Source organism: Macrotis lagotis, chromosome 1 (genome assembly GCF_037893015.1).
Source record: "Macrotis lagotis isolate mMagLag1 chromosome 1, bilby.v1.9.chrom.fasta, whole genome shotgun sequence".
NCBI lineage: Eukaryota > Metazoa > Chordata > Mammalia > Peramelemorphia > Peramelidae > Macrotis > Macrotis lagotis.
The window spans coordinates 284,922,439-284,947,620 of NC_133658.1; the positions used below are offsets into that span (position 1 = coordinate 284,922,439).

A 25,182-nucleotide genomic window follows, 5' to 3' on the forward strand; every position below is an offset into this window, starting at 1 on the left:
ACATGTACCATGTCACCCAGTAAATGAGACCCAATTCTAAAACTAACAGCCCATTGTTCATACCATTACCCCATACTACCCACATTATTTCCTCTTTATCAATGGTACAGTTGGGATATGGGCTAAGAGAGAGAAGGAAAGAGGGAGGGAAGGGGAGAGGGAGAAGGAGTAGAGAGTAGAGAGACAACCTTGTGTAAGGGGCCAGTGAAACTACAGAAAATGTCCCCAGTATTCGTGGGAAAGGAAGCTGAGTTAGAGTGGAAGGAAAAAACAGAAAACCTCTGTGGGATCAGAGATAACATGGTAGAATTTTCCGGACATTATTAGGACAATACTAACTGAGAAGTTTCTTCCTTGAAACTGAGCAGTCAACAGGAGGAGCTGATAATTGGGGGGATTGGCAGGGAGGGGGGCAAGGAAGATTAAGGGACTCAAGGAAGTGACCTTTCCCCAAGTAGTTACTCCGACTCTTGTTTCTTGCCCCGCCCCCAAAAATGTATTGATTGTGTTGGGTTTGTTTTTTCTTTATTTTTTTTAAATGAGCAATGGTAATTTACAGTGTATGTCTAGAGCATTCTCCCTGTAAACTAGCCAATCAGATAGGGCAAATCATCACTCAACATTCCACTCAGCAAATAATTATATCTCTTGCATCCTGAGTATTGAATGGAATTCATGTTTCAATGTCTCAGACTCAGAGTAACCAAATCCTGCGCCCAATATAGGTTAAGTTGCCCAATTGACTTTTGGGGTTTCAGGTTCCTCGAGGAATTAGGTCCTGAAACTTTTCCCCAGAGACCCACAACTTGTATTTTTATTTTCAGGGATTTTTTGCCATTAAACATAATGTTCCCCATTGACTCTGTCAGAAAATAATGAAGGGGCAAGTTTCAAGGTTCAAGAGCAGCATCTCCTCCCCATTCCCTTCTTGGTGGCAAGAAGAGAAAAAAAGCTTGAGAGCTCACAGACCTCAAATCCATCCATTCTCAGAAGAGTTCATTGAATTAAAAAAAAAAAAAAAAGGGAAGCAATTTCTCCAAGGCCATTTAGTGGAATATCCAGCAAGACTAGGATTCAGTTTCATATCCAAGATTCTTTCTTTCATACCATGTTTCTTCTGTACCTATACTCCCTCAGTACCAGCCAGGTCCCTTGAATAAAATCCTCAATCTGAAATCAATGTCATTTTGGCTTGATTACTCTTTTCCTTAAGGACCCTTTTGGTGGAATTTTCCCAAACTTCCAAATTCAAGGTATTAATTAAGGCCAGGAAAGCCATGGAAACGGCAAGAAACTGAAAATTAGTGTTGGAGATATTTTATAAGATGACTATTTTGGGGTACAAGAGAACTTTGAAATCAAGAGGTATGGTGGTTCAAGGGGAACAGAGTACACGATACTCATACCTGCCAGCAGGCTCCCTGTCTACTAAGTCTGGCTGTTTAAGACATTATTAACCTATTAGGTGCCTTTTGAGATTGGCCCCCTCATTCCTCTAACTTCCCAGTCCCATCTCTGATAGGAAGCCCTGACAGATGATTTGGAGAAAACCATAGCTGCATCCACTTGCTATCCATCTCAAAAAATGAAGGACCTCCTCAAATTTCAGCCCTAACTCACCTTCTTCCCATTAAGTATTTGTCATTTTTGAATCTACCTTAACCCTCCCTGAATCTGATCAGTTTTAGTCACCACTACCTTCACTCATTCAACAAATATCTCCTCAGTTGACAGTGTGAAATTATGTTAGGTGGGAGGGGGGAAGCGGGAGATGCAGAGATAAATAGGAAATGATCCTTGACCTTGAGGAGTTTAGAACTTATGATAGTAAAGGAAAAATGACATAGACATGAATTACCATAATACACAATTCTAGACATTTTATTCTCCAGTGGCTAAATTCCAGTGGCTGGAGTTCTAATTGTCCTAAAACTTCCTCTTTCAAACTACAAAGGGAAAAAGCTGTGTATAATCCATCTGGCATTCTGGAATTTGGTGAGTAAATCCTATCTTAATGGTTACATAGTTACATAGACTTCAATCCTAAGCTTCCTCCCCCACATTGCCCCAGAATCCCACAGCCAGGTCTTGTCCTAGGTTGGAAGACTCACTCACCCGCTCGCAACAGAATGACTTGGTCATCCAGGGGTAGCTCTGAGAAGTGAGGGATTCTCTTGGCCCATTCCACCAAGGTGAACAGCTGTTTATCTGCGGCTTGGCAAATGTTCGTAACAGGGTCGTTGGGCTGCAAACAGAGAAAGGCACCATGAGAGGTGACAAAAGCACAGATGTGGGAAAAGGGGATGAAACAGAACCTAATAGGACTATTCTCACTCAGGATGATACTTAAACTACTGCCAGTGGGAAGCTGTGGCTAGAGCAACAGTCCTGGAGTCAGGAGGACCTGAGTTCAAATCTAGCCTCAGATGCTTAATAATTACCTAGTTGTATTACCTTGGGCAAGTCACTTAACCCCACTGCCTTGCAACAGCAACGAAACTTTTGCCAAGAGAGGCCGAGAGACAATTAGAACTCAGCTCCAGGCTGCCTGTACTTTGCTTTAAGGGGGAGGAGAACCCTCCCAAAAAAATCTTACCTCCTGAAGAAAGTCTTTCCTAGATTTATGGAATCTCAGACCTAGAAAGGATATCAAAAGTCTTTTCTAGTTCAATTCATGTCTGAACATGAGTTCTTTCTACAACAACCCTGACAAGGGGAATCAAGATTTTGTTTGAAGACCTCCAATAAAAGATTCAGGAATCCATGAACTGGCAGCAGAACCTATGGTTAAAATATTACATGAGGTGCTACTGTTAAAAGTGCAGCTTCAGCGGCTAGGTGGCGTAGTGAATAAAGCACTGGCCCTGGAGTCAGGAGTACCTGGGTTCAAATCCGGTCTCAGACACTTAATAATTGCCTAGCTGTGTGGCCTTGGGCAAGCCACTTAACCCCATTTGCCTTGCGGAAAAAAAAAAAGTGCAGCTTCTCTATCTGGTAGACTAAATAGTTAAGACCAATGAGGGGGTGCTAGCAGGGTCCTCAGAGGTCATCAGCAAGCAGAGGGATTCTAGCTACTTACAAGATCCCTGAGAGGTGACCATTCAGACTCTTCTTGGATGTTCCCATGAGGAGGAACTGATTTCATCCTGACCCAGTTCATTCTATTTTTTCATAATTCTCATTCTTAAAGACTACAATCTGTTTCTTCTACTACTTTTTTTTTTGGCTAGTAAAATCTGAACTTTATTTTTAAAATTTATTTTATTTCTAATTTATGGAACAAAAAAGAATTTCCATAATATAATAGATGATTGCCCATGAAACTGTAAGTCTACTTCCTAAATATACAACAAAATCTTAAAAAAAAAAAGAAATTCTCACCTACTTATTATCACCTGCTGGTCCCAGATCTTGCCTCTGAGGTTATGTAGAGTCTTTCTTTCATATGACAGTCTGTCAACTACTGATCATGATTATAACTTAGTTCCCAAGCAAGAATGTGAGTTTTGGTATAGGTTCATTCACTTAATTGCTCTAATAGTCAAAAACTGACCTGGCCACCCTTTGATGAGTAGCCAGAGTAATTTATTCTACTGAGATTAATCCAACTTTATTTTCTTTCTTAGGTAACTCTTAATAAGATAAATTACAGAAAAATGCTGACTTGCATTGGTAGAGGGCATTTTCTCACCTGAAAATTCTCTCTCTATGCATAGAACTTACTTCCTTTCATACAGAATGGGAGTACAGGAAGATTTATTAAAAAAAAATCAAAGGATATGAGTTTGGGAACTCCTGCTCTAAATCATTCCCGAGGTCCTTTTATGAAGTTTCCAGAATGAAATATATGTAGTATTACCTGAGTCTATCAGAGCTCTGAAGCCATCAGACAAATAAGAGAAGAGCAAGATGAACACGTGAATTCAGACTAGGTATGGGCCATCCTCCCTACCCCAGCATCTTCTTGGACCTTAGTAATAATCCTTAGCACCAACATTCTGGCATCTAGTAGACAATTGGAAAAGGAGAGGCACACCCTGGGAATTTCATCCAGTCAATGCCAGAGCCATTAGTCTCTGAATGGAACCTTGGATGTTCCATTTACTAGCTATATGATATCGGGCAAGTCAATATGCCTTGTATATGATAGAACCTAATGAGCATCTTTCAAATTGGATTCAAATGAATGGATCCAGTCTCAGTTTTCTCATTTAATATGTATATATATATATATATATATACACACACACACACACACACACACATATATGTAAAATCCTACTTATTTCATAGTGTAGATATAGGGATCAAATGAGATAATAGATGTGAAAATTCTCTGGAAACTGCAAAGTGATGTAAACAATGTAAGTATACTTTATTTTTCAGGACTAATCCTGTAACTTTATTGGTTTAGGGACTTCCCAATCTTTACCAATGTAGTCTAGCACCTGCTTTACCAATTGAGAGTCTTGGGGAAATGCTTGAGGGCATCAAGAGTGACTTATTTAGGGTCATATTACCAGTCTGCGTCAATAGGGGGATTTGAAACCCAGTTCTTCCTCACTCTGAGACCATGTCCCTTTCCACTACATCATATCCAATATACCTCTCTAGAAGGTATTATTAATATAATTATCCTAGTTCCCCAACAAAAGGTTGAAAGGGAAAGTTCCCCCTTTCTCCCCAACCCCCAGTCCCTTTCTTCTTATCGATTCGTCCTGCAAGGGATTGATTTCCACATGAGCCAGGTGCTGGAATTTCATCATTCCATAAAACACAACAACTGAAGCATTGAAGCAGGAGAAAAAATACTTCCCTTTGAAATACTACCTAATAACGAAAACCATCTGCTCTTTAGTAGGACGTGCAGTCTAAACAGACCAAATCCCTGTTTAAAGAAACTGCTAACTGCTCAAGTGGGACGGCGATTACAAATTGGATGACGAGATCTGCTGCAGTGGTTGGAAAACCTTGGGGACTGGGGAAGGGGGCAGGGAGGAAGAGATATGAGTAGAAAGATTTTATACAGAAGCACAGCTTACAGGGCTATGTTAAAATCACAGGATAAAGCAACAGACAAAGAGGAAGAAACCTTAAAAAGCATCTAGTCCAAGGTTTGCTGGATCTACTCTTTCTAACAGCTCAGGTCTTGTGAAGTGAGATGTCTTAGAGCTCTTCAAGTTCCAACTCTACTATGGAGCCATCCCTGACTTCTCCAACCATCCTTCTCCTATGAATTTCTATGGTACTTAAACTCTGAAACTTGCAAATAACATTGAATTAATTAAATAGTAAACCCTCAGAGAGCAGGGTCTGTGACTTATTTATCTTGGTATATCTGGTGTTCAAGCAAAGTACACATAATACATGAATAAAATGATAAATTTGATTCTATACTGTTCTCTTCTGCCTTGATTTCCAAACTAGACAACATGATCTCCTGAAAAGAATGTGGGACCTGAAGTAAGGAGACTTGGGTTGTATTTCTGGCAGAACCACTGGTTTGGCTCTTCTGTAAAATGGACAGAGTGGATTAAGGTTGACAGGATCCTAGGGACCATGAACATCTTGATCAAAGACTGAGAGCTGGGAGGGACCTTATAGTCAAGCCCAGAAAGTGCTATGTCTTCCAGCATCTATCAACTCATGTTACATAGTTATTTGATCAAATCTCTGCTCCCCCCCCCATTCCTCACAATGCCTAGCATTGCAGGCAATTGATAAGGACCTGCTGATTAAGCAATAAATCTAGAATCTCAATAAATCTAGAATCTCACAGTAAATCTACTAAAGGCTACAGTATTCTTGTTCCTCAAAACAGCTCTTTCAAAAAGAAAGCAATTTCTCATCTCAATCATCCATAACTCAGACTGTTTGGATTCTCCAGGTCAAATGAAGCTGATAACTCTGATATTGAAAAGTACAAGGTAGAGAAGCAGCTAGGTGGCACAGTGAATAAAGCACGGGTCTATCCAAGTCAAAAACATCTGAGTTCAAATCCAGCCTCAGACACTTACTAGCTGTATGACTCTGGGTAAACCATTTAACTTATTTGCCTCAGTTTCCCCAACTGTAAGATAAGGATAACAAAATCACCTCTAAGGATTGTTGTGTGATTTACAAAGCATTTAGCATAGTGCTTGGAACATGGCAGGTGCTTAATTAAAGTAATTGTTTCCCTTCCTTTTTCTCTGAATCTCAGTCTCATCCTCAGTAAAAAAGAGAAGACTCAACTAGATTATCCCAAAAGGACCTTTTTAGCTCTGGTATTGTATAGTTCTTTTGACTTTTAAGTCTTTGTTATTGTTGTCTGTCCTTCATTCTCAAAGAGGCCCATGACATCAGGAAGGTGATGTCATGACTTACAAGTGAATTGGATGTGAGGTAGGGCTGTGCAGTCCCCAGCTTCATTTTCTCCTCACTGAAGTCAGAGGGATGTAGTTTGGAATGATGACCAAGTATTGGGGGGGGGGGTTATAAAACCCTGGTGGGGAAAAACTAAGGGACTTTATGAAAGAAGACAGGTGTAATAAGAGGGCAAGGACTGAATGATGGTATGAAAACAGCACCAGATTTAAAGGTTGGGAGATATGGATCTAAAATCTAATTGTACTACTTGCTTCTATCTGTGGGACCATAGATAAGCCACAGAAACTCGGGACTTCAGTTTCCGCATCTGTGAAATGAAAGGTATTGGATGACATACTCTCTGATGTCCCTCCTAGCTCTAAATCCTATAATCCCAAGGCTTCGAAGAGTAGATCCTTCCATCCCCTTAGCCCTGCCTAACACAAATGAAAGATGGAAGGGAAAGCATGAAACACGTCTCACTGGCCGCACTCCTGAGGACATGCATTAATTAAACTTCTGGACTCTTTAGGGGATGGGTAGGGGGGCAGAGATAGACCCAGTGTTTGCTAATGGAATTTTAATCACTGTCTCACAAGAAACGGCTGTCAGGCATCCTCCCTGGAACAGGTTGGCGGCACTACAACTAAGGGCAGTCTCCAAGCCCTCAGCCCCCAAGAGACCATCCCCTTGGGTAAGGGCTTCCAGGCACCACTCCGGATCAGGCCTAACTGAAAAGCCGTCAGCTACCCGATCCTCCTGGAAATGGGGAGCTTGGAAATGTCTTCCAAGGGACAGCGGAGACTTGAAACTCTCTCTTCAAAGGCTAATTAAGAGTGATGGAGCTAGGTGCAGCTCAGTTACTGGTTTCCTCTTTCAGGGAGCTAGGAGCTGGATACGACTCTCCTGACTTAGTGTATATTCTACCATCGACCTACTGTGTGTCCCATTCCTGTGCTAACCCTCTACCTAAGGAGTTAGGACATTAGGAGTCTAAAGACATAACTCAGTTCTCCTACTAATCCTCTTTATCCTTGGGCAATTTGCTTCTCTTCCCTAAGACTTAAATTTCTTCATCCTATAAAATGTGTGTGTGTGGGGGGGGTGAGGGATGGATTAGAATGGGGAAAAATGAATAAATTAAAAAACATTTCTCAAGTATTTACTATGCACCAAGCATCTTTAAGTGCTGGGGAATACAGAAAAAAATGAGACAACTCTGATTTCAAGGAGCTCACATTCTAATCAAGACAGAAAACTCATAAAGGAGGGTTCAGCTACAGAGTTAGATGGCAAGGACCAAGGATTCTTGGGTAAAATAACAATTCTTAAGGTGACAATGCATGAGGTTCTGGAGGACATAAGTTCATTAGGTGTTCTTCAGTATTACCAAAAGCCTGGAGTTAATGATTTTCTGCTCTCTAAGCAATGCGAGCAGCAATGGCAGGCTGTCAGATGGGGCTGCAGGAATGGAGACAACTGCAGAATGATTATCCATTGTTTGCAAGAGAGACCTAGCCTACCACCACTGCAAAAGGAGGCCCTGGTTCAGAAGGCTGGAGCTGAGAGGTGACTCTGGCTTCTTAGCTACCACTGTAGCTAAGGACAGGAATGGCAAGGGTGGGGAATCCAATGTCCACAAGAATGACCCAGACTACCACCACTGGAAAACGGGCCTAGATCTGGGGACTGGAGTAAAGTGGTGACCTAAAGGGATGGTAAGGATGGGGAGTAGACAGTTTCAAGTACAGGGAAGGCAGGTCTAATTTTCTTTTATAGATGAGGAAACTAAGCCCAGAGGAAAGGAGTGACCACCCCAAGATAATACATCTAAGCTCCCTTTCACTGAAAATCTCCATGATTTTGTGATCATTTCTGTTATTATTATTATTATTATTATTATTATTATTTAGTATAATTACTATAGTGAGAGGAAAAACCATATATGAAATAGAACAGATCAACCTGAAACTGAATTCCAAGAGGTGCTAGGCTGTTAGTACAGATTATGAGCCCTGAAAGAATTCACAGAAATCAAAATGCTTCTTAACAGAAGATTTTTCTTTTGCTGAAGTTTTCACATAGAGGCTGGACCAACCACTTAGAAGACAAGTCATAGTGGGGATTCCTGTTTAACTGGGGATGGACTCAGTGCCTTTGATATCCCTTCCAACTCTCAGATGCTCTAATTTCTATGAGGTTATGGCCTGCTCCTGGTTCCTTCCACTATGTTCCTTTCTCTTCCACCAGACTAAAAGTTCCCTGTGATTTAGGACAAGGGCTTCACTGGCCAACACATCATTTGGTAAAATGTTTTCCAGGCAACAGACAATCAACGTGCAGGCATTGCCCTTGACTTATCGACAGTTGTGACTTTGTAGCACCAAGAAACCCATTGGGACCCTTTCTTTACTACAAAAATTTCCTCCCCTGGGTACCTCTGCCAATGATATCTTAATCCAAAGGTAAGACTGAATTTTCCAATGAAAGACTAAGGAGAGAGGCAATAGCATCACTGGCATTCATCTAGAGATATTGGAGAAATGACTTAGACTTCTTCCATAGAACAGGAAAAGCTCAAATAAGGTGAAAACATTAGGCTGGAGCCTCAAGGCAATGGCATGTTTTAGTGCCTACAGTTTTAGAACTGTAAACAAAGAACAAATAGAGGATTATAGTATTTAAAACAAAAACAAACAAAAAACTTTCAAAGTCAGAGGTATCAAACACACTGTTCATGAGCAAAATTAAAAATTAATTGGGAAAAAAATTTTAAAGTTAAGTCAAATATGCAGCCAGCAAGGATCCTTGTATAGAGTTTGGTGGCCCATTGTCTATTTGAGTGAACCATCACTGTTCAAGGTCATTTACTCTAACCAGCCCATTTTACAGAGGTAGAAATTAGGGTCTAGAAAATGTAAGTGACTTACTTAAACAGGTAATAAGCAGAAGAGATGGGATTTTTAACTCACATCTCCTCTGACCCCTCTGTAACTTCCATTTGCTGATTTGAGTTCTCTTCTTTAAAGTAGCACAGAAGAAATTACTTCTTTGAAGTGTACCTTCAACTACCCCTATCCCCAAACTTGCTACTCTAGCCACACTGGTCCAATGGCCTCCCCACACATTCCTTCTATCATCCCCGGGCATTTCTAGGGGCCTATTCCTAGACTGAAAGGCAGCACACATTCCTCTTCCCAGCAGCCTGTGTTGAATTATGCAGGAAGCAGCATTCAATTTGCTCAGAGACAGGAGGAGATGATGTGGAAGATAAAGTCATTTATTCCTGCCCCCTCTCTGAGGCTTGTTTTCAACTCAGCACAAGGCTCCTAACAACCTCCTTCAAGCCAAGAGGCCACCACATCCTACCATACAGAACCCAGCATGGTGTCTAGAATATGGTGGGCACTTAATAAATGTTGGCTGAAAGCAAGGGCCGAATCAAAGGAGCCCTCACCCATCATTGCATCTCTCTGCCTCTCACCTCTATAGTGAGCACATTGAGACACTAAAAAATAACCCTCCATGGAGGAGCAACAATGACTGCAAGATGCTTGCACAGGACTCCAAAGTCTATCCCTAGAAATGTTAGATTTTTGGATTTTTGATTTAGAGCCCAATGATTGAAAACGAAGTCTAGGAGGGCCACAGACTCTTCTCTCCCCTCTGTAGCCCAGAGACTACCTCTGCTCACAGCTCTGGAAGAAAGGCCATGTACATGCAATAGGTTTGCACAGTGATCAGAACACTCCATTAAAGAGACTGTGAGGCAGTCAGTTTAATATTCATGGTATTGTTTGGCTTTAATCTAGTTCAAAGATGCTCAACTTTTTTGTGTGTCATGGATCCCTTTGGCAATCTGGTGAGACCTAGGGACCCTTTCTTTGAATAATGTTTCTAAATGTATAAAGTAGATAGGATTATAAAGAAAACCAATGATGCTGAAATATGGTTATCAGAATATTCAAACAATTTCAAGGATTCCCCAGGTTAAGAATTTCTAATAATATAGTTATATTTAGCACTTAAAAAACCTAAATATAATAATATGATAGTCTCTAGGCACCTGAAAGTCTCTAAAACTAATATAATAGTTTATGGACACCTAACAGAGACTAAATACTGGCTGCAGTCTGAGTGTTGACTTCAGATACAGTCTGAACCCTAATCTTGATATCAAAATGACCCTAGTCAGAGCCCAAGCCCTGACCCCTGACCCCTAAACCCTAACCACAGACAGAATGATCCCTAAGTCCCTCCAACAGACTGAACCCTATCCCAACTACAGAAATAATTGGTCACAGGCTAAACCTTAAAGCAAATATAAATTGGCTCCTTATTCCTTATAAAAGACTATCCCGTTATCCCCATCAATAGATTAAACTTTTAAGCTTGGTTCATCGTCTTAGAAATGATGATACAAAATAAGGTCAGTGTTTAGATGGAAACCTAGTCCCACCAGTTGAAACATAACACAGATATAGTGTGCTACTGAGTAAATGCATATAAAATGTTGAAGTGATTGTCAGCTGTGGTTGTTATTATGACTAGTGGTGCTATTTTCTTACATGAAGGTTGGCAGTATTATGTATACATAAGACCTGGGTCTGAGCCTGGATCAAAATACAGGAGTCCTACAGTGTTACAGTGTGACTGGGGACAAATTACTCAATTTCCTGATGGCTCAGTTATTCTAGCTATTAAATGGGAATAAAAGCTGTTCCCATTCCCTCCAGAGGGATAAAAAGAGAAGATGAGATAGGACAATTAAGGGGGGGGGGTGTAATCTAATCCAACCATTGGAGGTAGTAGGAATTCTTCTCTTTTGTGCTGAAACAGTTTTGCTGTTGTTCAGCTGGGAAGTTCTACTAGGTGGGTCTACACTCCCCTCATCCTAGACATAATCAAAATTGGGCACGATCGATGCTTGCAAGCTTGTTATATAGTCATGCATGTCATAACAGTACCTGATCTACTGAATACATATATATTTATGTACATATATAGACATATACAAATATAGAGAGATAGATAGATGGATAGATAGATAGATCTATATACACACACACACACACACACTGTGTAGATAGGCAATCAACAAGCATCTATGATATGTTAGAGGGCAGCTATGTGTTGCAGTGGATAGAACACTTGTCATGACATCAGGAGGACTGCAGTTTGAATCCAGTCTCAGACACCTGCCATTTACTAGCTGTGTGAACTTAAGCAAGTCATTAACCCTGATTGCCTTGCATCCAGGGCCATCTCCAGTTGTCCTGATTCATATATGGTCACTGGACTCAGATGACTCTGGAGGAGAAAGTGAGGCTGGTGACTTAGCATAGCATCCTCTCACTCAAATCCAATTCATGTGGCTGTCATGACATCACTTCTCCAATGTTGTGATCTTCTATTATGTGTTAGGCACTGTGGTAAGTGTTGGGGATACAAGAAAGGCTAAAAACTCCAACAACAGTAGCAGCAACAACATAAAACATTTCCTCCTCTTGGGGTTCAAGTTCTAATGGAGAAGATAATATGCAAACAACTGTGTGCAAACACAAGACAAACAGGATGAAATGAAGATAAGGAGGGAAGGTGTTAGAATTAAGGAAGTTCAGAAAAGCATGCACTTAAAATACACACACACACACACACACATACACAGAGACTTCTTGATAGTTTATAAAACCTATTCTATTTCTGTCCATATTCTTACTGGATCTTTGCAACATTTCTTGGAAACAAGTAGGGCAGGAATCATTTTTTATAGATGAGGAGTGTAAGGTCCAGAGGAGGTTCATAGATCAAGAGCTAAAAAAGAAGAGACCATCTCATCTAACTCCCTCATTTTACAAAGGAGAAAAACTGAGGCCCAGGACAATTAATTAACTTTGTTGTTGTCACAGAAGAAATGTGTCAGGAGGGTTAGGGCAGAAGGCAATGGAATTTTAACCAAGGGCCAGTGTTCTTTCTAATGAATAAATGGTGCCTCCATGAATTTGCTAAAAGGGATAATGAGCTGAAATTCAAATCCAGGTTTCCAAGAGTTGTGATTTTTTCCCCATTCCATCATGCCTTCTTCCTAGCTTTGTATAAACTGCTAGAAAGGTCTCTTTAAACTGTCCTTTGCAATGCCCAGGTCAATATAGGCTCTAGGGGGGGGGAAGATTTTGATTCTGGATATTGTCAATGACCACACAAACTCCAAGACACCTGAGTAGTAAACAAAGAGTTAACTAATAACAACTTCTACTTATATTGTGCTTCAAAGCTTACAGAAACACTTTCCTCACAGTCATCAAGGACTTATAAATAGGGCTGTGGGGGGGGGGAGTATGGTAGGCCATGAGAATAGCACATACCATTGTCTACACTTTACAGATGTGGAAGAGGTGAGTGGTTTACCCATAACTATCTGGTTAATAAGCATCGCCATGATTAATAATAAAACTTGCAATAATAATAATAAATAACGATAGCAACAAAAACAATTTGTGAAATGATTTATGGTGGCTTATATACATTATCTCATTCAATAAATTACATCATTTGAGAGGGTATTAATTCTAATGGGCAAGAGTCCATCAAGTTGAGGTGGGTACTCTTTTGTCTTCACTATGTTCTATTCATATTTTATTGTAAAATATCCAAATATCCAACAATACTTTAATGTCTAAAAAAGAATTGGGATTGAGGGGAGGGGTATCTGAGAAGCTGGCTACTCTTAACTGACTCTATTACAATTTTTTTTCCATTTACTCACTGAATTGGGATTCAGTCCCATGTTTGCCTCAATGTATGTCTCTGTCTTTGGCTCAACAGCAAGTTCGGCTTCCAAGATCTTTTCCACTGGCATGTCCTCATTAGCGCTGCTGGTTGACTCCACCTCATTCTCATTCCGGTCTTTGCCCCTCTGCCTCTCCTCTTGCACAGCTAGAAAAGAGGAGGAATGGATGTGAGCTATATCACACATGGAAGGTCCAGACATAAGGGAAAAAGATGGCATCCCTCAAGTTCTTCACACCAAATTTCTAGCCAAAATGTGTGTCATGGCCTAGGGGCTACCTTGGGTTCTAGCTACAAAATAGAAAGCCCCCATCAACCATTTTCTCAGTGACGTTTTCAACCAAAAAATGAGAAAAGGAGGGCCTTCTAGAAAAAGAAATTGTACAGGTGTGGTCAATTCTCAATTATCCTATCCATGGATTATCCAATTTTTAAAAATTATTTTAAAGCTCTGGTTATCATTTCTTTAATCCCTGAGCATCCCGCACTATTAGGTGAGAACAATTCATTTTAACATTAGACCAGAACTACTCATAAGTTAACAGCTACAGGAGAAAAACAGCTTGAATATTCCATAATGTTAGAGAAGGAAGTGCCATTAGAGCATCCTGTTCAACTCTATCATTTTTCAGAGGAAGAATCTGATGTGGATAGAGCTAAAGGGATTTACCCAAAGTCAGAGTTAAAACCCAAATACAAGTCTACTGACTCCCAGCTCCAATGGTCTTTCCAATGCCAAATAAAACTGGTTTTTGGAATTATTTATTGTTTGGGATTACTTATGTTTGAGTTTCCTTCAATTAGTGTAGACAATTCAGAGTAGAAGATACAAGAAATATGAGAAGAGAAATATATCATGGGGGAAAGAAAATTGAATCTGGAGTCATAAAGGACCTATGTTCAAATCCAAGCTCTGTAAAGTATATGTGGCCTTGAGTAAATCATTGAACTTCTCTGAGCATCAATTTTCTTGACTATAAAATGAGGGAAATGAACTAGGTCTCTAAGATCCCTTCCAATTCTAAATTTGTAAACTTATGAACATAAATGTCTGGATAAACTTCACTTTGAGAAGAGGTTTCAAAAAATAAGACAGGGTTAGGGCATCAAACTAAGAGAACAGAACACATAAGGATCCTGCCAGATAAGATGAACCACCCACACAGGTTAGGTTTAATGGTAAGGAACCAGCTGGGTGGGGCTCTGCGGTGGCGCCTTAATGGTGCCCACAGTATTCCACTTGGAGCTTGGAGCTTCTCCCCTACAGAAGGGAATTCCTTGTGGTTGCTTTGAGTCACTGCCCCCACTCCAAGGGCCTGCACCCACCTTTGGTGCTATGCTACCCATGCAGAAGAAAACACTGAGCCTGGGGCATTCTGCCACCCATCCCCCCCACCACACCCAACCTGCTGAGCCTCTGGTCCAGGACTGCATCACACTGTAAATCACCTTTTCCACCTACGTCTTCTCTGGTTACCCAGGGCCTCAGCTGCTTATAGTTAGCAGCCAAGGGGAGGCAGAACAACAGATGGGACCATGAACAAATGAGGCAAATTAATGGAGAAATTAATTTAGAAAAGTGATCGAAGAAAAAGGGGGACAACTGGGAAAGAGCACTGGTCCCAAAGTCAGGAGGACCTGAATTCAAATTCAGTCTCAAGACACTTGACAATAATTATGTGACCCTAAGCAAGTCACTTAAATTCAATTGCGCCCCCCCCCAAAAAAGTGATCAAAGGGGCTGCCATTCATATAATCTGGTGCCTTATATCTTGTCTTCTATTGGCAAGCTTGAGAATGGGAATGGATGGCTCCTCAGAAAGAAATTTCAATTCTACCAAAATTTTTTAAGTGAATACAATGTAGAAAGCATTGTACTGTGAGCTAGGCATAAAAATGTGAAAAATGAGATGGGAGTTGCCCCCAAGGAACTTGTGTCCTCCCCAAGAGGACATCATATGTATACAAAGTATTGTGAAAAAAGTCTGATTTTTTTTGTATAAATAACATGTATAAAATTGAAATTATGCAAGGCAGAGAATTCCAGTGTCACAGGAGAGATCTAGATACAATGCTCCAGGAACACTTAAGAAGGAGGAGATGGGAATTTGGGTTAGGTTTCACAAAGTACAAGCTAGAGCTCAAGTCGGAGCCAACAGGACAAGAGCAGGGAACACTGGATACCCACATCTGGCCAGGCTGCAGATCCTCCAATCTGAAGCAAGGAGGGGTCCTTCTCCCCCCACCTGACCACTGAGCCTTAGGGTCCCAAGGGATACCAAACCTGCTGCTTTGTTGGCACAGGCATCACCCAGGGACATGGAACTGCAGCATCTCCCATCTCTTCTTAACCATTCTTACAGAGAGCTGGCAGTTTTGACCAACTTCTTTCCAGAGTTTGGTTTCTATGGACTCTGGACACTATTATTCCCCACCCTTCATTCCCAGAAAACAAGATGTGAAGTGCTCCAAAGCTTTCTGTGCCAATCCAACTTTCAACCAATTATTCTGCCCTTTCTCCTTTTATTTTCTCCAGGCCATCTGTATTTATGTGGTCTTTGTTCCTTCTTCCTAGGTAACAAATCCCCTGAGTGGTCCTCACGAGGTTTTCTAGGGAAGCTATTTCCTGCAGATTGACTGCTCCCCATCTCTCACTTCCTTGCCTTTGCAAGGTTAGATTAGTAACTCTCTTCTCACTTTGCCCATCTAAGAGGCCCTTTAAAGTCTGTGACAGAGGCAGCTAGGTAGTGCAATGGAAAGAGCACCAGCCCTGGAGTCAAGAAGATCTGAGTTCAAATCCAGCCTCAATTAACTGACACGTATTAGCTGTGTGACTTGCAAAAATAAGTCTGTGACTGAAATCTCACCTGCTTCAAGGAGCTGGGATTGATGTTACAGGTTGGTGAATTTCATAGCAAACTTCTCTCTCTAACGCACTAATCATGTAATATTGATTATTATCTCTCTGGGTATCTTATCCCTGCTATAGACTATCAATTCCTCAGGAGGCAGGCTGGGAGATGATTATCAAATCTAGTCTAAACTATGAGTATGCTGATGAATATCTTGTTGGGCAGGCAACCAATCCCAGGAATTGTAGATCAAGATCTAGAGGGTTCTTGGGGACACTGAATTCAAACTCTTCATTTTTGAGATGAGAACAAGGAAGCCCAAACAGTGGTAACTTGCCCAAAGTCACACCAGTAGGATTTGAACTCAGATCTTCCTGGTTCCAGTGTTCCATTTATATAAGACTAAATGTTTGTTGCTTTTTTTGTCAATGTTGTTTAAAACTGAGAACAAATTCATGTGATCTGGATAGTGAAGAGAGCACTAGCTCTAAAGTCAAAGGATCTAACTAAAGCTATCTGATATAGTGTAGGGATTTACCTTGTTTGGAGAATTACTCTTTCTTAGACTCCCTTCAATTATAGGGAATGATCTAGGATTGATGGTATTAGGAAAATGAACAATCAAACAAGGGAAACATGGTCCAGTCAAAAGGGAGCTTGATCTATAAGAAATGATGAGCAGGCAGATGTCAGGAAAGCCTGGAAAAACTTATATGAACAGATGCTGAATGAAGTGCACAGAACCAGGGGAACACTATACATTCTAACATTAACATTGTGTGATGATCGACTATGACAGATTCAGCTCATCTCAGCAATACAACAATCAAAGGTAATTCTAAGAATTGTGATGGAAAATGCCATTCACATCTAGAGAAAGAATTATGGAATCTGAATGCAGATCAAAGCATACTAGTTTTGCCTTTTTAAATTTGTTTTTTTTTTGTTTTTTTTTCTTTTCACAGTTTTTCCCCTTTATTCTGATTCTTTTTTCACAACATGACAAATATGGAAATATGTGTAACATGTACATATGTACATGCCTAACCTATATCAGATTACTTGCTATCCTAGGTGGAGGGACGGAAGGGTGGGAGAAAACTTTATAAAATGAATTATGGGGGGGCAGCTAGGTGGTACAGTGGATAGAGCACCAGCCCTGGAGTCAGGAGTACCTGAGTTCAAATCCGGCCTCAGACACTTGATAATTACCTAGCTGTGTGGCCTTGGGCAAGCCACTTAACCCCATTGCCTTACCAAAAAAAAAAAAAGAATGATGAAAACTACCTTTAAATATAATTGAAAATTTTAAATTTAACAAAAGGGGGGAGCTGGATTTGGCTTTTGAGGAGCCCTTAGTTCAAATAATGATTCTCCTGAGAGACTTTGGACAATGCACTTAACTTCTGGGAGCCTCAGTTTTCTTATCTGTAAAACAAGGGAGTTGGGCTCAGTGACCTCAAAGATTCCTTCCTCTATATCTAAATATACAAACTTGTGAATTCCTTTATAACAGTCCATTTCTAGCTGGGTAGTCCTCTTCCACTTCTGGTTAACCTCTGGCAAGAGGACAAGATTAAAGAACCAGAATTCAAATACTAGCTTTGCCACTCACCACCTGGGTGACTTAGGGAGGTCACTGGAGCTTTCTGGGTCTCAGTTTCTCTAACTATAACACAGCAGGGAGAGGAAGAGAATAAATGATCTCTAAAACATTTCCAGCTCTGAATCCTAAGAGTCAATTTTGGTCCTATGCTCAATGGTCTCAATGGTTGACCCAAGTAAACTGGAAGGCAGAGCTACCCTGAGCTGAAAAAGAGAAATCCTTCCTCTGAACCAATCTGGCTCCTTTGAAAGTACACAAGACTACAGTGTGTCCATGGCTCTGAATTTGAACTTGCCACAGGGGACAGTAAGCAGTGGCACCAGGGGGATACTTAGGGCTGATTAAGCTGCGGAAACCCGAAGCCTTAAGTAGTATATGCCAAAGCACTTTGTCAGACACAAAGAAAATGCATGCAAACACACAGACACACAGACACACCACCCATTACACATATATACCACACACACCACACATACATAACTCTCTCTCTCTCTCTCTCTCTCTCTCTCTCTCTCTCTCTCTCTCTCTGTCCCTTCCCTGACCTTGAGATACTCATATGAAGCCCAATTAAAGGGGGGAGCCAAGAGTCAGCCTGAAGTTCCCATCCCAATCTTTCCTTTCAGGCTTTCACATTAGTGAGGAAAAAAGTTTTTTAATTAGCTGCATTTCTGAAGTCACCCCTCCGTCCTCAGTCTCCCTTCAAACAATGCCCACATACACACGCACCTCTGGTCTGCAGTTTCCTAAGCGAGAATTTAGGCTGTTCAATTCATCATTTGCCAGATCCTACCCCAGAGAGGCAGAATGAAGTGATTATTGTAAATCTAGCCCTGGTAAAAGACCCTGGCTCCTCTGGGAGCCCAGGCACAATATCAAGATAAAATATGGTTATGTTTGCAAACAGCTAGATCTCAAGTCCCTGGCAGGGCTGCCACGCTTGGAGCATCCACTTGCTAGAGTCAGCATATTCCTCTCACTCACAGACCCATGATTCTAAGGGGCTTTTCCAACTCTCCACAGTTACCATCTGGAGCTGGAGAATCCAAGGGCAATGGAGACTTTCTAAGCAAGCTTACAGAAGATACAAAGCCTGTACAAGGATCCCAGAGATTCACGGATGCTTAAGAGATAGAAGGGATGGGCTCTGGAGCTATCTCTAGTTTGACCAATTCATTGGACAGAGGAAGGGTCTGAGAGCCCAGGAGTAGAGTGGGGACATTTCCAAGGTCACACAGCTAGTCAGGGGCAAATCTGGGAACTCAATATGAAGACCCCTATTTCTATCTGGTCCTGTAGCCTTGGCCTAGCTCAGAAAAGTAGGACCAACTCCACCCAACTCAGTTCTTTTCCTTCTCTGGATTTCCGTTACAGTGCATGTGGCTTAATCTCCACTCTGATTAGACTTGCTCGTACTGTCAGATCTACTAACTTTACTCATGCTTTTGCTTCTTATCTCCACAATGACAGCAAAAGTTCCTTGACAATTGTGTTTCCCCTAAAGTTGCAAGCATGAGGCTGTACCTATAGTGGAACCTTAATATATGTTTATAATAAACATATAAAGTGATAACCCCATTCCAGGCACCAATAGAGACACACACACACACACACACACACAAACACGCACACCACATTTAAAAAAAAAAAGGGACAGGGTCAAAATAATGAATTCAAGAAAACTCTCAGGGGCAGATGATAGTATTAAATGTATTTCAGGTACCAAGACATGTGCATGCACGCGCACACACACACACACACACACACACACATCTGAAAAAAATGGCAGGACCAAAATAGAGAATTAATGAAAACCATCAAGGGCAGATAATAATATTAAATCTTATCTCCAACAGACTACAATTAGTACAGCTGTAGTCTGCTAAACCCCTGTTGAATGAAGGGGGAATAAGAATAATTTACACACCTGGGTTGCTGTGGGAACTATCCCATACCATCACATTCTAGTCAAACTCAGTTTTTAGATGTTCCCCAGCCCATTCTGCCCTTTCCCATCCCTGAAAGTTTTGGATGCAGAAGGCTAGACTCAGTCTCCTGCCTCTGAAAGTTCAGCTGCTGATATCTTCCCCTTCCTTCCAGATCCATCTCAGGTACCACCTCTTTCTTGAAGCCTCCCTTCCTCCTTTCAGAGCTAAAAGAGATCTCTTTATCTCCTAACCTTTCTATTTAATTCCTATATCCTTACAGCATTCTCTTTTGGGTCACAGGAGACAGAGCCACGGGTTTGGTGTCAGAGAACATAAGGACAAAATGTGGCCTGATTTTTACCTTGAGCATGAAAAAAGGGGGGGACTGGACTCTACAGCCTCTAGAGCTCCAATTCTCTGTTCTATCTATTAGGTTAAAAGCTCAATGAAGGTCAGTTTTCATCTTTATATTCCCCAGAACTAAGCTCATCAGCATGAGCATAGCAGGTGACTTAATATCTATAAAGTTGAACTGAACTGAGCTACCAAGGCTGTAGCCTGCTTTAGAGCAATCTGCCCTGTTGAATTTGAGGAGGTATTTGATGACAGACTCTCTAAACAGTTCAGTCACAAGGGCTCTCCTAGGTGATTCAGCTACTGCAGAGGAAGATAATTACAATGGGCCCTTCCCTTAAAAAAAAAAAAGGTGGATTGTTATGGACTTCTCTGGACTAGCTCTAAATCCATTCACTGAACTCTGGGCCCAATTTCCTCCCCACCCCCACCCCCATTATTTGCTTCTCTATTTGGTAAAAATCTCCAGCTGAAGTTTTTTTGTCTTCCATTAAGCCCAATTTCCTCATCCAGTTTGTCACTGTTTCAATAAAAATAGATCATGGACATTTAAATATCACCTTTTAATTTATTCTTCCTGTTATTTATTTCCTGTTTGTTTGTTGCTCTGGGATTGTCCATGACTCATCCCCTTCCTCCTTCTTCTGGAGCCCTTATGGAACTGGTTGAGTTTGAAGTATGACCAGTAACCTTTCCTCCTTGGAAAATTTCTTTTCCCCAGACAGAGAGGAGGTGGGGGTGGAGGGGAGAGGAGATTTCTGTACCCAGGACTTCCCAGTTAAGGGCTGCTTTTGATGACCTAGACTGATGGTACTACCAGCTTAGAATAAAGATACAAGGCCTACTTCTAGACCCTAGAATTCTTTTCTGTTTATTCAGTTTCCTCCCTGAAGAAATATTTCCTTTTCCATCCTCATCTCAATAATTTCACAAATAAGTATTAAGCCCCCATCTTTGTTTAAGACACTGTGCTAGGGGTTGGGGATATAAAAAACAAATGTAAGAAACAATCCCTGGGCCTCAAATAATTTACAAATAAAAGTTTAGAAAGAGGTACAGTGGAAAGAATGCTGGGTTTGGAATCATGATGATCTGAGTTGATTCTGCAAGGTCTTTTGACTCCTAATCCAATTTTCTTCCAAGGATACCATTGTATAACTCCAAGTTTCATTTTCTTTACCTGAAAAAGGAGGATATAATAACAACTATCTTGTCTCTTAGGGTTCTGGTGAAGATCTACTGAGGAAAGAAGCTGAAGAAACTGATACTCTGAAAAGTATAAATCATCCTTTATAAGGGGCAGGGAATCTCTGGGCCAAGGGCCATGTTGGTCTGGTAATGCCAAGGCAATAGCAGACAGAGCTTAAAATTCAATAAATCTAAGGACTTTTAAGGGGTGAAATAATTAAATGTTTGACCAAATGTAGCTCAAGAATCATGTTATAAACTCCAAATGGCCTTTGGCTCTATCCCTGCTATAGATATAATGTTTATCATATCCTGGGGTACCAGCAGAGTCACTATCTGGAAATATGGAAATAGAAATTCTTTGGGACCTCGTGGACCACAATGAATAACACACCATTCCTCTATTTAATGAAATATAAAAATCAAAACCATTGTATTTTCTCATTGAATGTAGCCATCAAGTAGCAGTGACTACTGCACTATAAAGTGATTTTCTTTGGCTATTAGAGGACTCCAGGAATCCTCTCATGCTTCCCTTTCACATTCATTTTTATCCATCATACCTCTTCATCAATTTATTCAAGACAAACTGTTTAACTAGGAAGAAATTAAAGTAGGCTTAGAAGTCTCAATAATCAGCTAAAGAAAGAGACAAGACCTACTTAGGTAACCTCTTACACTGGATTTCTAAGTCTAATTAATTACCTCAATAAATATTAACTGTCTATTATGTAAAAGCATATTGCACTAAGTTCTAAGGATGCAGAAACAAAAAATTAAAAAACTCTAAGTCTCAGTTTCCACATCTGTATATAATAAGGAATTGATCTATAATTTTAGCAGTACAGTAGAGTATAGACATGGAACTCCTTCCATTAAAAGGGATCAGAACCTGTCTTTGATATAGTGCTTGAGGTCTTAGGAACTCCCTAAAGAAAACAGGGGTTCGGTTGATTATTCAAGGTTACAGAATCAGTAACCATCAGTTGTGGGAATCAAACCCGTCTTTCTGACTCCAAGGCTAGCATTCTAACTACTACCCAACAACCTTTATTTCCTCATCTAAAAAAAATAGAGATGATAACATCTGTAATAACTACAAACAAAGAATGCTGTGAGGCTCACTATTTATAAATTACTAAGCAAATGTCAGTTATTGTTAATAAAATTAATATTTCACTCTTCTCATCTTCATGTTCAATGGAGCTCAGATTTGATTAAAGGATCAAAGCTTTTTAACTGGAGCAGACCTCCAAGTCAGGAGTACCTGGGTTCAAATCCGGTATCAGACAATAATTACCTAGCTGTGTGGCCTTGGGCAAGCCACTTAACCCTGTTTGCCTTGCAAAAAATCTAAAAAAAAAAAATGCACTAATTTATTGAATCATCAAGGATATTTTAAGGTTTGGATTAACTATATAAGGATATTGGTGAAGGTGTCTAAGAGGTAGGCATCCCTGGGGAAGGGGCTTACAAAAATTGTTGGGGTTTATTAGTGAAGAATTCACAAGACTCTTTGCCCCCGAGTGTAAGAAAAGGCCATACATTTTAATTCACAGGTTACTGCAAGAAGTTACAAGTTAATTCACAGAATTCTTTAAGGAGGCAGTAAGTTAAATAAAGAAAGAATTTTAATAAGATAAGAAAGTTAAGAAAAGAAGGAAATAGGAAGCATGAGCTCACAGCATGGTGGTGAGAACAGCATAGCCAGTCATTTAAGAGAGGGGGAAAGAAGAAGGGAGAAGAAGAAAAGATAGTAACAGCCAAAAGGGAGCATGGGGCTGAGAGGGGAGTGCTTTTAAGGAACCCAACCTACCATCTGTGCTGGGAGGAGTCAGGGGGAGAGGCCAACACCTGGACATGACTGGGGTCAGGTTTGCCCCTTGGTTGTGTAGGGTGTAGTGTGTGCAAGAAGGTGGGGGGAAGAGTTGAAGTTGTTCTTAGTGAATTTACATCTCAAAATAAGTTGAGGGCCTGGATAACAATGGCAAGGAAAGCAAGGGCCCACATGGTGCATAACTAATATTTCCTTAATTATTTTTCCTTCCTCAAAATGATTCAGGACATGATGTTTTATAGAAAGTCATTCCCAACCCCTCTGCTAATTATTTCCTATTTATCCTATATGTAAATTGTATGTATATGTATTTGTTTTTATTTTGACTCCCCTGGTTGATTGTAAGCTCTTTGAGAGCAGGGACTTTCTTTCGGCTCTTTTTGTGTCCCCCACCACTTAGCACAGTATCAAATATCCAATAAGCAATTAATAAATGTTGATTGATTGGTTAATAGTAATTTACACATGGCCTCTTCCAATAGATTATAAGCTCCTCCAGGGCATAGTCTAGCTTTGGCCTTAATAAATGTGGATTGTTTGATGATTAGGAAGAATAGATTGATGATTAGGAAGAACTACATTTTGGCAATTTGCAATGACATGATGCACAATTTTTGAAGCTTCCTCACAAAGTCTGCATTCTATCAGTAGACAGAGTTCCCTAAACTTTCTTTAGTTTCTGACAGCAAAAACCTGATTCAGTATCACTTTTGTGAACCCCCTCAGTCAGTCAAGAAACATTTTATTAAGCTCACACAGTCCTCTCTCATTTAAATCCAATTCACTTGCAAGTCTTGGCATCACCTTCCTGATGTCATGGTCCTCTGAGAACTAAGGACAAACAACCTAGGCCAAGTACTTTGTTAAGTATACAAATACAAGATGAAAGATAGTTCCTGCCCTCAAGGAAGTGACATTCTAAAGGGAGGAACAAGACATAAAGGGAAGCCAAAGAGGGGTGAGGAGAGGAAATAAAAATCCCAGCTCAGTGATATGATAGAGAAAATCTGAGAGAGTCAGCAATATAGCATAGAGAAATGAAGACCATGGCTGACCTTAAAATGAAGGCTGGGGAAGAAGCAGGCAATCAAAGGGAGAGGCTACAGGAGTGAGTAATGTGGGTGTGGAATGAGCTTCTAAGATAAAGAGATTTCTATAACATGTTAAAGAAAGTTCAGGAAAGAGTCAGATACATAGCCTGAAGAGGAAAAGAGAAATCCCTCTATTTTTCTAAATTCTGCATATCTAATTCATTGGATTGACAGTTTCCTTGTTTGCATAATGGGAAAAAGAAAAGAATAAATATTTCTATAGTGTCTATTATATACCAGGAACCTTTTACAAATTTTCTATCATTTGATCCTTACAAGACTTTAAGGAAGATGCTACCATCATCCCCTTTATACAAATGAGGAAACTGAGGAAAACAGTAATGACTTGCCCAGAGTCATACAATCAGAAAGTATCTGAGGCTGAATTTCATCTGAGTATTCCTGATTCTGGGCCCTGATTCCATCGCACTGCTAGCTACCTCCATATTATTGTTTGAACTTGGGTTGTAGCTATCCAAGTAGGGCCCTTAGGTTCCATTTTTGGACTTTCAACATATCGGTTACATTCATAAACTCAGTAGTGTGTATCTATTTTCAGCCTTTATTATTGCTTTGCAAAGTGGTACTTGTTTGCTCAAAGTATATTGGGTAAATGTTTAAACATGCTTGTCATGAAGTCTTAGGACATGTATCAGTCCTCTTCCTTTTTGAAAAGGAAGTGATTGTTTTATGGATTACTTGAGGCAGTAGTCCTAGTATTCTGTTAATATTTTATAAGCTTTTGTTTGGAGACTTTCTAAATGTGTTACTCCTACTGCTACTAACTTTGGTGGACTCTTAAGAAATCTCACAATTGAACAGAGGAAAACCCCAGTGGAAAGATAATCGTAGAGCAAAAGCCAGGGATAGCCCCAGGGATGACTCTCAATCGCCCATTCTGAAGGGAAGACAATCTAGTACTGGCCTTATTAAAAGCTTTGGGTTGAGAGTCAGTATGGACTTGAACATCCCTGAATTTCTTTCCTTGTAAATGGCAAAAAAAAAACAAAACAAAACAGTATGAGAACAATATGAGAAATTTTTATCATCATTATTATTGTCTGCTCCTTAAGGGCAGAAATGGTTGATTTTTGTCTTTGTAGCCTTGGTATATTGAGTATAGAACCTTGAATAGGGTAGGCATCTAATAAGTAATCATTGAATTGAGAATTACTTTGATAATTTTCCTGTC

General features: G+C 40.4%; 1 protein-coding gene across 6 annotated transcripts in view; it reads right to left on the reverse strand.

The window, feature by feature from the left end:
• The window catches only part of RXRA (retinoid X receptor alpha), a 441,978-nt gene that overhangs the window by 25,680 nt on the left and 391,116 nt on the right, over positions 1-25,182 (reverse strand). For all 6 annotated transcript variants that reach the window (XM_074210739.1, XM_074210741.1, XM_074210742.1 and 3 more), the window contains 2 exons: positions 13,115-13,284; positions 2,116-2,245 (listed from right to left, as the gene is read on the reverse strand). In XM_074210739.1, the coding sequence (XP_074066840.1) occupies positions 2,116-2,245; positions 13,115-13,284 (300 nt within the window). The remainder of the gene's footprint in view (positions 1-2,115; positions 2,246-13,114; positions 13,285-25,182) is intronic.